Source organism: Neofelis nebulosa, chromosome X (genome assembly GCF_028018385.1).
Source record: "Neofelis nebulosa isolate mNeoNeb1 chromosome X, mNeoNeb1.pri, whole genome shotgun sequence".
NCBI lineage: Eukaryota > Metazoa > Chordata > Mammalia > Carnivora > Felidae > Neofelis > Neofelis nebulosa.
Window position 1 is genome coordinate 38666655 of NC_080800.1, and position 16493 is coordinate 38683147.

General features: G+C 43.5%; 1 protein-coding gene and 1 non-coding gene across 3 annotated transcripts in view; both read left to right on the forward strand.

The window, feature by feature from the left end:
* MAOA (monoamine oxidase A) overlaps positions 1 to 16493 on the forward strand; it is a 73078-nt gene that overhangs the window by 3209 nt on the left and 53376 nt on the right. Inside the window, exon 1 of one of the 2 annotated variants that reach the window (XM_058714822.1) lies at positions 3953 to 3977. The exons of the other annotated variant lie outside the window; for it this stretch is intronic. Within the exon in view, the coding sequence (XP_058570805.1) occupies positions 3968 to 3977 (10 nt within the window). The 5' untranslated portion in view covers positions 3953 to 3967. Of the gene's footprint in view, positions 1 to 3952; positions 3978 to 16493 lie in introns of those variants that run through there. 2 annotated transcript variants of the gene reach the window in all.
* LOC131503255 (U6 spliceosomal RNA) lies at positions 14451 to 14557 on the forward strand. The gene has a single exon (XR_009257360.1). It is a non-coding gene; the product is annotated as a U6 spliceosomal RNA (small nuclear RNA).

A 16493-nucleotide genomic window follows, 5' to 3' on the forward strand; every position in this document is an offset into this window, starting at 1 on the left:
GTCCTGTGTGGAACTGGTGAGCCTGGGCTCGCCCGGTCCTGTCTTGATTTTGCAGCTGACCGAGTGGTGCATGAGGCTTGCCAGTATTCTCCTGGAAATCTCATCATGATTGATATATTAAATTGTCACTTAGGCTGTCATAATTGGTAAAATATTTGAAATTTAGGAATTGTGTTTCAGCCCTAGCTAAAATCCCGCGTGAATCTGCCCAGGAGCGGGAAGGTGTTAATTTCTGAAATGTATCTGCAGAATTTGATATAGGAAGAGGGAGAAAGAAGGTGGAAGGGAGTAAGTCTGGTAGCCCCACAGTAGCCATTTTTGTGTATAATTCTTTTGGGGAGACTCTGAACATGCTTACAAATTAATTTTGGGTGGAGATAGCTTTTGACTTGGTCTGTTGAGGATCAACAGTCTGAAACACCAGAGAAGAGGGTGGCCTGAGCTGCTGCTTTGACAACTCCAGCCAGTGCCAAAAAAAACCATGCATGTATGTTGGAGCATCGGAGGAAAGCAGACCCTGGTGGCGAGTAAGAAAAAGAACTATATTTCTCTTGTTTCCATTCATTCATTCATTCGTTCATTCAACAAACACTCGCTGAGTGCCTGCAATGAAGAGAACGGTTGTTTCCAAAAACCTAGTGCTCCTATGCAAGCCTCCTAGAAACAATGTGATTGGTGATCACTAGGAAATAAATATTCTGATAGTGTGGCCTTGTAAATTGATTATTTCTCTCTCTTCTCCCATCTCCCATCTCCCATTGATTTTGCACTTCGAACTTCTTTCTGGTATTTTATCTTTGTCCTTTTCTTGTTCTGTGCTCCAGTATTCCTTAAGGAGCATTTTGTGTTTCATTTTCCCTCTGCCTGATTACCTGCTTTCTCCCTGTCCGCACCTTACTCCCAGTAGGTGGTCTTGAGCAGAGGTGGACTTACCGTGTAGGTGGTGACCCTCATGCTTTATGGCCTTACAGCTGCAGGTGCCTTCTGGCTCTCATTCCGAATAAATAGCTTCATACTGAGTCTTGGGTTGGTAACGTGGCATTCTTTTTTTCTTAGAAAAAAGCATGCAAGTAATATAAGCTTCAGGCCCCTCAAAACCTGGATCTGTCTGTAGTCACTAGTGACTGTTAATTTCTTTGTGTCATTCAGAGAGTGCAAGCAGGGGAGGGACAGGGAGAAGGGAACAGATGATCTGAAGTGGGCACTGCCCTGACAGCCGTGAGCCCCGTGCAGGGCTCGAACTCATGAACCGCGAAATCATGGCCTGAGCCACAGACGCTCAACCCACTGAACCACCCAGGTGCCCCGGATTTGAGTGATTTTTAACACCAAAACTGGCCAGAGACATTGCATTCCGGCTCTGGTGGCTTCCCAGGTGGTTCACAACTAAAATAAAAGGAGGTGCAAGTCTGGTTCAGGATAAACCCTGCACGCAGACTGGGTATTTCATGAGGAGGTGAGAGGCATTACTTCCCAAGAGCTCTTGAGATACCAGAAGCATAATCTTTGTGTGGGCCTGGCAAAATCCCATGAGTTACTTAATAATCCCTCTATCAGTTTTTAAATGCTTTGGGATATTTCTTACAGCTTTTGTCAGGACTTGCACGCTTTAATATGCTACTCACACACTTACAATACATGGCCAATACTTAATACTTAGCATCTGTAACAAAGCAGCTCCCAGAAGAGTACAAATTCCACATGACATTCCTCAAAATCAATCTATAGTAACAGAATGACAGGATCTTAATATAGCTCTCTTTTGTCATTAAAAAAAAAACAACATAAAACAGAGCATGTCTTATAGCCACAAAACCCCTTTTTCTGTCCACTAATCAATTACATAATTGTATCTACTATGTCACTAGTGGAGATGGGAAAACCCACCTGCCCATTTGTAAGCAATATAATGGTACATTTAGCATGCTCCGGCCCTTATGTGTCATCCATCATCTGTCACCAAGTCCTTCTTGAAACTCCTTTCATTTTGTGACACTTGGATCCTGAATTTTTTATCCCACACTGATCGCTCCTTTTCTGTTCCTTTCATGTGCCCATATTCTTGTGAACTTCTAGTTTTGAAATGGCCCCGAGTCTCCGTTGTTGGTCACTTTTGGGCTCTTATGCACTCTCTCCCTTCTCTTTCTCATTCTAGGACTTCAGATTTATCTATAGAATGCTCTTAAGTCTCTAATTGGGGTCTGTTTCGTTCTCTCAGCTCCTGTTCTACAGCTTATCTGCTGCTGGATATTTCACACTTGAGTGTCCTCTTCTTACTTTGTATTCATCACGTCCAAAAGCCTCCTTGCCGTCCCAGCCCAGCTTGTCTCCCTCACTTCTTGGCTCCACCTTCAGTTCCTTATTTGGGCTCTTCCTCTTCTCCATTCCCAGTGACTCCCCCCCCCCCCCATCCCCAGAATAGACCCTGGACGCCTTCAGCTCTCCAAGTTACGACCGTCTTTCCAGTGGCCACCCTTTACTTTAGGTTTTCCTTTCATGTCCATCCTGCAGTGTTCTCCCAGAGTTGATTTTTTTTTTTTAACTTGAGCGGAGTTGACCCACAATGTTACATTTGTTTCAGGTGTACAACCTGGTGATTCAACAAGTCTGTATGTACTTCACACTGTGCTCACCCCAAGTGTAGCTACCATCTGCCCCATTACGTTGCCATTACGGTACCATGGACTATATTCATTATACTCTGCCTTTCATCCCTGTGGCTTATTCATTCCGTAACCAGACTTGATTTTTTTTTAATTTATTTATTTTTGAGAGAGACAGAGAGAGCATGAGCGGGGGAGGGCCAGAGAGATGGAGAGAAAGAGGACCCCAAGTGGGCTTCATACCATCAGCGTGGAGCCCGATGTGGGAGCTTGAACCCATGAGATCACGACCTGAGCCGAAATCAAGAGTCTGCCGTTTGACCGATGGAGCCCTCCAGGCGCCTCCAGACTTGCTTTTTTTTAAAACACTTCTTTCATCACCTTGGTCTTCTGCTCAAGACCTTCCCTGGTCTACTCCCAGCCTCTCAAACTCCCCAGTGCATCCCCAATTATCTGGCCCCACTTTGTTGGACAAGTAGCATTTCCCACTGCCCCCAGCATGGAGTTGAGCTTTGTTTTTGTGTTTCTTAACATGGAAGTGCTTCTCTCTCACTGCCTACATCCTATCCATTCTTCGTCACCTGATTCATGACCCTTTCCTTGACCACCCTGGCTGGCCTTGATTTTTCTCTCTCTATTAGTGCTTGTCCTCTCTAACAATCTACACTCATTTTCTGTCTCTATGTGTATTTCTTGATGTCATTTTTTTTCAAGTTTATTTTTTTATTTTGAGACAAAGAGCATGTGAGTGGTGGAGGGGCAGAGAGAGGGGGAGAGAGAATCCCAAGCAGCCTTTGCGCCATCAGCGCGGAGCCTGATGTGGGACTCGAACTCACGGACCGTGAGATCATGACCTGAGCCGAAATGAAGAGTCGGCCACTTAACCGACAGAGCCACCCAGGCGACCCTCTTGATGTCATTTTAACTATGGCAATTCAGTCCTTGACTATAGATGCTAGTTTTTACTCAGGAGCTGACAGAGAGAGAGCAGATGGCAGAAACGAAGCAGGGTAAGATTTAAAAATCTGCCCTGAACTGAGCATTTCTGAGTTGGCTCTCTTTAAGGGGAAGAAAAAAGGAAAAGAAAAAAACAAACAAAAAAAGCCCATCTCCAGGGGACAGTGTCTACTTCAGAGTCTTTGGGCCAAAGGGTTTTTGGAAAGGCAGTCCAGTCCAATCCCCTAAGATTTTAATCCTCTTGACGGCATCCCCTTAGCGATGGTCTGGCTGTAGCTTTGAACACGTCTAGGGAAGGGGAATGCTCTGCCCCTCAAAGCAAGTCCTTGTGTGCCTGGACTCCTCCAAGCCCTTTGGGAGCCTCTATTCCATATGCCAGGCGATGGCAAGATCACGGGGAAAGAGGAATGATGATGAGTAAGTAGTTTCTCTGCCCATAAGGTGCCTGGTCCTCTTTTTAGAAGTAATCAAGGAAGAGCGTAATTGACATTCATACAGTGAGAGAAATGTTAATGGCATGAATGCGAACAAAGTCTTGGGACCTTGAGAGATAAGTTTCCAAGTGATAACGCTGGATAGTCCGGGGTAGGTAGTTTCTGCATGTTTGTTGAAATTTTTAAGTGTCATGTAGAAAGAGATCTTTCCAACTAGTGTCTGAGTAGTGGAACTTCCCTGTATTTTTGAAATCTTGCCATTCGCAACTACGTGGATGGAACTAGAGGGTATTATGCTAAGTGAAATTAGTCAGAGAAAGACAAATAGCATATGACTTCACTCATATGAGGAGTCTAAGACACAAAACAGATGAACATAAGGGAAGGGAAGCAAAACTAATATAAAAACAGGGAAGGGGGACAAAACGTAAGAGACTCTTAAATACAGAGAACAAACAGGGTTCCGGGAGGGGTTGTGGGAGGGGGGATGGGCCAAATGGGGAAGGGGCACTAAGGAATCTACTCCTGAAATCGTTGTTGCCCTATATGCTAACTAACTTGGATGTAAATTAAAAAAAGAAATTTAAAAAAATCCATTGTTTTAAAAGAATAGAGAGCACTAGCCACCCAGAACTCTGTGTTATGTAAAATCAGCAGGGATTGAGTCCTTCCCATCCTCTGAGACATACCACAATTTGCCTTCTTGCTGAAATACATCGCCGTGAAGAGTCAGTTCTGTGGAGAGCATTTCTGCCATTTTAACCCAGAACTTGGCAGCACATCCTTGTGGTTCTGTAGTGATTAAGAAAAACATTTTTAAAAATGCGGCTTATTGGGGCGCCTGGGTGGCGCAGTCGGTTAAGCGTCCGACTTCAGCCAGGTCACGATCTCGCGGTCCGTGAGTTCGAGCCCCGCGTCAGGCTCTGGGCTGACGGCTCGGAGCCTGGAGCCTGTTTCCGAGTCTGTGTCTCCCTCTCTCTCTGCCCCTCCCCTGTTCATGCTCTGTCTCTCTCTGTCCCAAAAATAAATAAATAAATTTAAAAAAATAAATAAATAAATAAATAAATAAAATAAAAAAATAAAAATGCGGCTTATTTTGGGCGCCTTAGTTATTTAGATACTCTGAGGTTCAGCGCAAACTGAGCGCTGATTTTTCTTCTGCATTTCTGGACCCTTCTTTGCCTCTCTTTTGCATTTTTTCCCCTCAAAAATTCACTAGGATGCTTTCACTTTAGACACTTTTTTGATGTTAAACAAAGAATTCAAGAAAATTTGCGTTCTGATTTTTTGAAGTAGGAAATGCGGAAGTCTGTTAGTGGCGAATATGGGTCATACCGTTCTTGTGCAGGTGTGACATACACATATTTTACAGGTGTACCCAGAAAGCCTGAGGTCCTGTTGTGGTTTTCTATCACATGCAGGGGTTCGCAAGAGTGTAGACATCCAATTAGCGTCCATTTGAACACTTACACTTGCACGTATGAAATGGATAGATTTCATAATGACAGCTCCCTTTCGTTTTCTGTCTGAGTGATGAGAACTGCACAGGATCAGCCAAAAGAAGTTTCGGTACGTTTTTTACTCTTGTAAGGTTTGAGACAAGTTGATCGTTAGGACTGTTTTTTTCTTTTTTCCTTTATTGTGAAAAATACAGGTTTGCCAGGAATTGAGATTGCCACATTGACGATCTGTTCCTTATTATGTTGTCATTTAGCATTATGAACTAGGGCACCTTAAAATATATTTTTTTAACATTTAAAGAAAAAATTTTAAGTAATCTCTACACCCTGCGTGGGGTTCGAACTCAACGACCCCGAGATCGAGTCGCACGCTCTACTGAGTGAGTCAGCCAGGAACCCCCAGGGCATAGTTTAAAATCTTTAAACTGTGGTTTTGTCATATATAAAATTAGAGGTTGGAGTAAGTTGGATTATGTTATATGTGATGTCTCTTCCAGCATCTCTTTTAGAAATTAGTAGTTTTCCTAACTGTCTCTGCAGCTTTCTGTTTTGGACTCATCCTCAACCTGTTTTTAATTCCATGTTGTATTCTGGAAATGGTTTGCATGATCTCTCATATTGACATCCTACGGTAAATTTTTGTAAAAATTATTTTTAAACGTTTTATTTATTTTTGAGAGAGTACAAACAGGGGAGGGACAGAGAGAGAGGGAGACAGAGGATCCGAGGCAGGCCCTGTGCTGCCAGCAGACAGCCCAACGTGGGGCTCGAACTCACGGACCGTGAAATCATGACCGGAGCCGATGTCGGCTGCTCAACCAACTGAGCCCCCCAGGCGCCCCTATATCCTACACTAAAATCAGGGTCTGGGGCTCCCTTACACATGTTCATTCACACCTTCTCCATGACTTCTCTGAGCCTTGTTTCAAAGCCCTTTTGGAGTTGCTGCTAAGCCAAAGTAAATAAAACCCCACTTTATAGCAATAGTTAATCAATTGATTAGGTAAGAGTGTCAATAGGAACATAAAAATCAGACGATAAGCTTTGAGAGTTGAGTTTATTACATATTAACCATGTTCAAGGGTCACAGAATTGCAGCCTGTAAGGGCTCACAGGGACCAAACCGAGGCTCAGAGGGATGAAATGAACTACCAAGTGCCACAAAATTCTTACTGGCATAACTCGACCTTGGACCCCTAAAATATCGACTGCTAGGGCAGTACCGCTTCCATACCCCACTTCACTGGGCTGGCCTTATAGGCCTAGTCATAGAACTGCAGTGAACTTTCCTATTGCTTTACTTTAATGCTTGATGCTCTGAAACTTTGTGACTATTGTTTCACTGTAATTAACATTTTAGAATATATTACGTGGCATGTTACTGCTTCATGAACATTTACATTTATTATTATTCTTTTAACATTTATTTACTGTTGAGACACAGAGCATGAACAAGGGAGGGGCAGAGAGAGAGGGAGACCCAGAATCAGAAGCAGGCTCCAGGCTCCGAGCTGTCAGCACAGAGCCCGACGCGGGGCTCGAACCCACGAACTGCATGATCGCGACCTGAGCTGAAGTCGGCCGCTTAACCGACTGAGCCACCCAGGCGCCCCTCTTTTGTGTTTAAAACATTTTTTAGAAGATTTTTATCTTTAAGTAATCTCTACACCCAACATGGGGCTCAAACCCACAACCCCAAGATCAAGATCGCACGCTTCTCTGACTCCGCCAGCCGGGTGTGCCAAAACATTAAAAAAAAATTTTTTTTAACATTTGTTTATTATTGAGAGACAGAGTATGAGCATGGGGGGGACAGAGAGAAGGGAAGACGCAAAATTTGAAGCAGGCTCCAGGCTCCGAGCTGTCAGCATAGACCCCGGTGTGGGGCTTGAATTCACAAACCGTGAGATCATGACCTGAGCCGTCAGATGCTTAACCAACTGAGCCATCCAGGCTCCCCCATTTTTTTTTTAATTGAAGTATAGTTGACATACTAAAGATAACCTTTAAAGGTGGCCATTTCCAGATTCAATGAGTTTGCTGGGAACGGTGGCTTAAATTCAAGACCTTTTTCTTGGCACACCTGCATGTATTTGTTCATTCACTTATTCATTCATTCATTCATTCATTCATTCAATACATATCTGTCGATTGAGTGGCTCAGTACGTGCTGTGAGCAAAATTTATGTTTTCTTGCTTTGGAGCATTGCTTCTAAAGCTTCAGTGAGCTGATGTTTGACTATACTTTTTATTGTCCTCGGAGCCTTCAGTCCAAGAGTCCAAACGTGTGGTTATGTAAGAATTCTCTGGGCCAGAGATCACCTTGCTGAATAATAGAAAGTTAACTTTAAAAAATTTTGTATGGGACACACACTATTCACATTCCTAGGTGATGTTGAATGTGAAAGTTGAAGAAAAATGTCACTTTTAGCAATTAAGAGGAAGAACCAGGAGAACCAGAGCATAAGCCATAGCTGTACTAAAGTTTTGCTTCAAAACGCTTAGCTTGTTGTGTTCTAAGCATTGCTTACCTGGGTCCTTGCCCAGGGGAGTTTATTACTGTAAATATTTGGACAGTCTTCTGACAGATGAAACCAGCTTTCCCAAAGTGTGTTTCCCAATAGGGTTTTGTTGTTGTTGTTGTTGTTGTTGTTGTTGTTGTTGTTGTTGTCTTAAAGGCAGAAGGTGGACAAATGCGGAGTCAAACAGGTCTCTTCACTGCAGGACTTATTAGGGTCTTTAATATGCCAGTGTGTGTCACACATTTCCCAGAAAGAGAAATGGCCTGTCCCAACATCCAGGAACATTGATACTTTTCCCTGGAGCGTCTTGAAGAGTAGTGTTCTATAAAACATCTTGGAAACTATTGCTTGAAACCACAGTGCATCCCGGGGTGCAGAATCTAAGGACAGCAGTGTGGAGGGTCTTTGGTGTGGATTTTTTAAGTTTCAGTGAAAGAATGGGGCGGGTAATGAATTAAGGGATAATTGCATTCCCTAACTCGGGTGAGATCCATTTATCTAAAGGGAAGATGAATGCTGGACAATTATCAAATAAATTAGGACTGTCTAGACAATCCGTCTGTCGAATTCAGGGCAAATTGAAGTTAATTGTTAGCTTTCATCTACTTATCATTTGAGACAGTACTGTCTCTTTAGCTTATCAAGGGGATTAGAAGATTTGGCATTTGCAAAAGCAGAGAATTATTTCTCGGAAAGGAAACACAAAATACAGATGGATAGAGGGATGGATAGATAGAAAGAAATGGTTACATGTATCAGGGACAAGTTTGTGTGTATGCTGATATTCTCTGTTCTCTGTTGCTAAAAAGTGCAATATTGGTTCAGAGACCAGAAAATATATTCATGGGGCTCCTGGGCGGCTCAGTTGGTTGAATGTCCGACTTCAGCTCAGGTCATGATCTCTCCGTCCCCCTCTCTCTCTGCCTCGCCCCCCACATGCGCGCACTCTCTCAAAAATGAATGAACATTAAAAAAATATAAACAAAAAGTAAAAAAGAAAATGTACTCCTAGTATTTGGAGTCTGCTGACTTATTTCGGTATAAACATTAAAATGATGTGGGACCCTATCTTTGTCAGTCTTTCTTGGTTGCTCAAGATAAATATAATCTAAGCCTTAGAAACTTCCCTGTTGCCCTCATCCAAGTGAGCATGGTTTTGTTTTCTTGGTGTGTTGTTGTTCTGGTCTTTGCAACGAGCATTTGAGCACCTGCAACATGGCAGGGTCTATTCTAGGAATGCGAAGACGTAGAACACATTTCTGTTCTCAGGAAGGTCCTAACACACCCGTTAGGAGTCAGATCTCTGGGCGAGAGGTCAGGTGCCTCGGATGAAGGCCGAAGCCTACCATGGCTTAGACAAGGGTGACTGTGGTTGCAGTCGGTAGCAGGCAGATTCAGAGCATATTTTGAGGCTACGTCTAACAGGACTTGCCACTTGAATGGATGAGGTATATGACAAAAAGAGAAGGCTCAGAAATGGCTTTGAGAGTTTTGATCAGAGCAGCTGACTAAATGGTGGTGGCATTTGCGAAGTTGCAAAGGGCCAGGGGAGGAATGAGTTGTGGGGGAAATACCAAGTGTCCTGTTTTAGATGTATTGCCCTCGAGATGCCTAAATGACGCTACTTTCTCGGGGGTTTCATTCCAGGGCAGGTGACCTAAACGCTGTATGTCTACTGCCAGGTGGTGCTGGGCGCTAAGAAGAAACATCAAACAGGCTAACAGGGACAGAGTGTGGCAGGAAATTTAAAACACTTGCCTGTATTGAACACGGGGTCCCTGGACATTTTTCATCAGGAATACGTTACATTTCAAGGTTTTTTCTAGTGAAGGAGTGGAGACACCAGATCATTTGTTGTGGAAGGAAAGTCAGAAATTGAACTGGAAAGGGTGGCATGAATCAAATGGATGAATTTCTTTTTTTCCTAGAATAGAGTCATATGAGTGTACTTGAAGAAGGAAGGTAAAGGGAAGGGCCCTTGGCGAGGTTAGAAGAGGCAGGGGTAAGGCGCCTGGGTGGCTCAGTCAGTTAAGCGCCTGACTTCAGCTCAGGTCATGATCTTGCAGTTCGTAGGTTTGAGCCCCCATCGGACTCTGTGCTGACAGCTCAGAGCCTGGAGCCTGCTTTGGATTCTGTGTGCCGCCCTCTCTCTTCCCCTACCCTGCTCATGCTCTGTCTCTCTCAAAAAAAAAAAAAAAAAAAAAAAAAAAAAAAAAAAAAAATTTAGAAGAGGCAGGGGTTAAGTGTGAAGCTAGGGTTCCACGGTAACAGATTTATATCCCAGGAGGCATGGACCGTGTCTTTGAAGGCTTCATTGCAGAGACTCTTAATTCCTGCTCCAGGTGCTGTGCGCGTTAAATCATCCCTATACCATTTCTCTGGGGAGGTCCTGCTTCTCAGGACATTGGAAGCAGTGAACAATCTGTAGGAACACAGTTTCCACAGCAGTGCCTTTAAGAAGCTGGAGCTTGGTTTGTGGTTGCCATGGTAGCAGGGGCTGGCTGCATACACCATCTCACCCAGGCTCTCCAGATCTAATAACCAGCATTAACAATTGCTTGAACTCTCACACGAGGGGTGCTTTTAGCAGACTTGCTTTTCTTTTTTTTTTTTTAAGCCTCTCTAATACATCTTTTAACCTATTTTATTTGGGGTTGTGTAAAACCCAAACGATTGAAGAAAAATCAGAACAGGAATTGTTTTAAAGTCCTCATTCCTATTTAAAATACTTAAGCACATGGGGCGCCTGGGTGGCTCAGTCAGTTAAGTGCCCGACTTCAGCTCAGGTCACAATCTTGTGTTTCGTGAGTTTGAGCCCCGCCTGGGGCTCTCTGTGCTGACACCTCAGAGCCTGAAGCCTGCTTCGGATTCTGTGTGCCTCTCTCTGCCCCTCCCCGACTTGGACTCTGTCTCTCTGTCTCTCAAAAAATAAACATTTAAAAATAAAATAAAATACTTGCGTGCAAAGTGGGTAAAGATTTGCTTGTGCCCTGATCCTCTGATTTTCCTGTTGTTCAGGTTTTGTTTTGTTTCATTTAGAAAGTGATCAGATCCTTATTTATTTGATAAGTCCTTACCAAACTCTTTGTGAATGTAGCTTCTTGGGGCTCTGTACTCTCATGGAAAACCACAGGACATTTGGGAGTCCTGGGCTCTTTTGCGCCTAAGGATTTTGGTTTGCCAAGATGGGGGAGAGAAAGAACTGTCTGTGCAGGCGTGAGGGATGGTAGATTTTGCCAATGCCCCTTAGACCTCTTCCTTCAAATGGAGGGAAGAACCGTTCCCTCCATGGAAGAACCAGGGGAGAACCATAGACTTCCGACACTAGGGAAACTGAGAGTCTAGGACACCTTTCCAAGGTGGCCCTTCATCCCTTACAACCCAATGAATCTCATACACTTAACAGACACTCTCCTCTCCCTGACTTTATCCCTCCCCTCTCTGATCTGAGGCCATGAGTTTCTAGCTCTGACAGTGTGTGTGGGAGCCAGCTTTTACTGGCCGGAGAGGCCTCTTTCCCATTCCACATTTGGTGATCCTACGTTAGTAGCTTGAAATAAGTAGTTTGAAATCAGACATGATGGGAGTGTCTATACACTGGGGAAACCCAAATGGTTCAAATCAGGTGGCCCCCTCCCTCTCCCCAGCCCAGAGACGGTTGTTAACCACTTAGCAGCATACCATGGTATCAGACCCTTTCCTTATCTCGGGCAGGGGGAGTGGGGGCTGTGTGTTGCTGGAGGGCTGGATCAGGGGCGAGTCTCTTCTATCACTCAAGATTCCATGTGGCAATGAAATGATAGGGAAATGAATGAAAGTGCTCTTAGCTCTGGCAAATCTATATTTCTTGAGAACAAGATGAAATAGATTTAATATGAGATTTTCTCTTTTCATAACAAATATGAAAATAACAAATACTTGATTATAAAATCTTTTTAAGGAAGGAGTAAGTCACGGAGCTGAAAGGCACAGCATGGGGAATATTGTCAATGGTATTGTAACCGCGTTGTCTGGTGATAGATGGCAGCTATTTTCTAGTAGCTATACTGTATTTGGTGGCTTGCCTTCAGACGTAAAAACCTTTTCTTTTCTGGGGCTTCCAGCTGGCTCAGTCAGTAGAACACGTGACTCTTGATCTCAGGGTTGTGAGTTTGAGACCCATGGGTGTAGAGGTTACCTAAAGAAATAAAAAAATAGTTAAAAACACTTTGTTTCTAACAGTGTCATCCCATTTACCAAAAAAAAAAAAAAAAAGCTCAATAAATGTTTTTGAAAGATAAACTCAAAGCCCTTAAGCTAATCTGTGTAGTTGTGATCTGATTTTTTTTTTCCTGTAAGTGATTATTGAGTTCTGTGGTGATGGAGGGTAGGATGCACAGTGAGACACAGAATAGGAACAAAAAAAGAGCTAAGGAGATCCCTGGGTGGCTCAATCGGTTGAGCATCCAACTCTTGATTTCCGCTCACATCATGATCCCAAGGTCATGGGATCAAGCTCCGCGTTGGGCTCTGTGCTGAGCGGGGAGCCTGCTTGAGATTTTCCCCTCCCCAACTCGCAGGCGTGCTCTCTCTCTCTCTCTCGAATTAAAAAAACAAGAGTTAAGGAGTAGAATCTAAGACTTACATCTTGAAGCAGGCATCATCTTCATTTTTTTTCATTCAAATCAACAGCCACAGTTGCTACATTTCTGGACCCCAAGTATTTCCCTGTGCTTTATTTTTGACTGAGTTATTTATTCAAACTTAGTTATTGGTTCTTATTCAAAAAGAACTTTTTTTTTTTTTAATGGCACCTTGCTTATCTTTCCGTATTCTGTATTTTCTCACCTTCCAGTGGTCGTGGAAGTTCCTCATCAGGGTGTTGTTCACAATAAACACACAAACCGAAACACCAGAACCCCATTTATTCAGCACCGTAGAAGACATACTTTTCTCAGTGACTTACGTCTTCCCTCCTCAAACTCCCAAGACCTTTTTAAAACCATTGCCCCCCTCTGAAATCCTTATAAAATGTTTTGAACATTTTCCTTATTTCTTAAACTAAGAGTTGACACTTTCCTTGCTGAGATAGGACCAGCCATTTTCCTGTAGTGCAGAAGCCACCATTGGAATGGTCAGTTTTTAAATTTTGTTTGTAGCCTTAAATGGCCAGTTGCAAAATGACTTTCGTCGCTGGTGTGATCATTGTCCTGGCTCAGCTGGCTCTGCTTCCCCCCCCCCCCATTTAGCTTCCCGAAGGGTGCTTATGTATTATTAAGCCACTCACCCAGCTTATTTACTAGATCTTAGGCAAAAGGCCGAGAAGGCGATTCACCAAGCTTATTTAGAGTTACACATTAAATTGGATTTTATTCAGGCTCCAACTGAGCGTGTGAGAAGTAAAACCAGTCACCTTTCAGGAGACTTTGTTGCGGTCCTGTTGGTTACTTGGCTTTCCCATAGAGAATATGGGGATAATGAAGTCTACCCCGAGGGCTGGTTGTGGAGGGGTAACAGGAAAGGCACATGAAGTTGATCTGTATGCGTAGCACCAAACCGACAGGACGCCACGGGACCCACTGCTGCTGGAAGTCAAAGCCACCTCTGCCTCTCCGCAGGCAACACGCAGAGGGTCGGTGTCCCTTGCTTTAGAAGAGGAGCTAGCGATTAATTCTAATAAACCCCTGGCTGTCTTTTTCTAATTGGTTTATAGTTCCATTGGTTAAGGTGAACTGGGAACAAATTAACCTTTTCGTATCTGCCTTTCTCTGCTTTTAAATACAGAGTGGTAGTTTGACATAAGAACAGATGTGTGCACAAGCATGCTTTTAATAACACCTTCGTCCTTTTTTAAATGACCAGCAGCAGAATCCGCCTTTGGCTCTGTCCCAGAAAACACATTGCACCAAGGTTTGCAGACCTTGGTTTGCATTTATTTAAATGTCACGGGATGGACGCTTTCTTTGTGAGCAGATTCCAAAGATTTGTTGCATGCCTAAATCTTTGATGAATGTCAACAATGTAAGGGTACATTGTACTTGAACAGGTCAAAACTACGTACAAACAGACATTGGCAGATAGCAGGGCTGGATATTATGCTTTAGCCTCCCCGCATGCTCGGTCTTCTAGACCCAAATTCATCCTTGATTCTGTATATGAACAAAGTACTGTGTCAGTCTGGGTCTTCTGAGAGCAGACATCAAGACAGAACTCGCCATTGTAAGAGATTTATTGTAGGAGAAGCCTGCAAAGGATAAAGGGGAGAGAGAGCGGGTGCAGGCAAGTAGTTAAAAAAAATAAGCCAGGGTTGGGGTGCCTGGGTGGCTTAGTCGGTTTAGCGTCCGACTTTGGCTCAGGTCATGATCTAATGGTTCGTGGGTTCAAGCCCCGCATCAGGCTTTGCGCTGATAGCGTGGAGCTTGCTTTGGATTCTCTGTCTCCCTCTCTCTGTGCTCCTCCTGCACGCGCTCTGTCTCTCAAAAATAAATAAACCTTGTGCTCGCTTCGGCAGCACATATACTAAAATTGGAATGATACAGAGAAGGTTAGCATGGCCCCTGTGCAAGGATGACACATAAATTCATGAAGCGTTCCATCTTTTTTCTTAAAAACAGAGCAAACTGAGGGTTGATGGGGGGTGGGAGGGGAGGGTGGGTGGTGGGTATTGAGGAGGGCACCTGTTGGGATGAGCACTGGGTGTTGTATGGAAACCAATTTGATGATAAATTTCATATATTAAAAAAAAAAGAACAAAAATAAATAAATAAATAAATAAACCTTAAAAAGAATAAAAAATAAAACAGAGTAGTCCTGTATCAGTTCCTGCAATCTGGATTTTGTTGATTGCATCTGGTAGTGTTATTTAAACATGTTCCTCTGGCCCCTGAGTATCAGATCTGGAGGCTTGATTACGTTAGAATTTAGTGTTTGCTCCTCGTCTTCCTCCCCTTCCTTCCTAACTACTTCTTCCATCGGGAGGCAGATAACATCTGGTTCTCTCTCTTTTTTTGTGTGACGTTAGCAGATGTTAATGATTATTACACTAGATCCATCAATTAGGGGGCGCAAAATGCTGATATTCTTTTTAAAAAAAATTTTTTTTACTGGTTTTATTTTATTTTTCAGAGAGAGAGAGACAGACAGACTGTAAGTGGGGCAAGGACAGAGAGAGAGGGAGACACAGAATTCGAAGCAGGCTCCAGGCTCTGAGCTGTCAGCACAGAGCCTGACGCGGGGCTCAAACTCACGAACTGTGAGATCATGACCCGAGCCGAAGTCGGCCGCTTAACTGACTGAGCCACCCAGGCGCCCCGCAAAATGCTGATATTCTAATTTTACTTGTCTTTACTTATTAGCTAGCGTACTTTTATACAACAAAACCTCGCTTTGTTAGCTACTTGGTTGCTTTGAGGTTCACTGCAAATAGGAAAGGTAGGATGACTGTCAGATTCTTTTCTTTCAGTCATTTTCAAACTGGCAAGGTGGTTCCTTAGCATTCTCCAAAGATGAACCAATGAGAATTTTTCTTTGTTTAATATCGTTATGAATTCGTGGATTTCAGCATCGCAGTTGGGATTCTTTGGGTTTTTTTCTCCACCCCCTCTCCCTCTTGCTGTTATTTTGATTTGATACTCAAATTCTTCCATCTCTGGCCAGTGGGAGTTTCTATAGGTAGGTTCCTGAGCCTTTCTGTCACAATCCAGGCAGTCTCACGTAGCCCTCACTTTCTGGTATGACTGGTTCCAGATCCATCTTTGCACATTTTCTACCCTACAGCTGAAATAGGTCACAAGCCATGATTCATTTCATTGGAAATTCATTGTTTAGGAACCAGAATCTGGGTGTTGGGAGTGTTCACTGCTTCTAGGTAGGTAATTTTTTCCAAGCTTTTTCACTGGGCAGGACTAAGAAATATGTATTTTTTTTAATGTTATTTATTTTTGAGAGAGAAGGAGGGAGGGGCAGAGAGAAGGAGACACAGAATCCAAAGCAGGCTCCAGGCTCCGGGCTCTGGACTGTCCACACAAAGCCTGATGTGGGGCTTGAACCCACGAACCATGAGATCATGACCTGAGCCAAAGTCAGATGCATAACTGACTGAACCACCCAGGCGCCCCTGTATTTTTTGAAGATAGAATCTAGCCGGAGATCATACCAGCAATTCCAATTCATATTCAGGACTACAGGATTTTTACTTAATGTCATTGTTCTTCTATCTGAATTTCCTTATCCCCAGGCCAAAAACCCTGGTTCTCAATGACATCGGCCTGATTCTGCATTCGCTTTATCCCACACTACATCCATAATAGCCTCAAAATGACAATACTAATGCCAGCACCAGGGAAACGATTGCTGTCTTCCGGATGTATACTGTCAGAAGTGAGCTATCAGATTACTGAGTTTTAAAATCACGTTTATACCACTTTACCCAACTTATCCCAGGTGCCCTTCTTATGTCTCTTTCACCCTAATATGCTAACAAACCCTCTTTTTCTCTTTGAAGTGTGTTTATCTCTAGTCTGCTTCGTACTTTTCGTA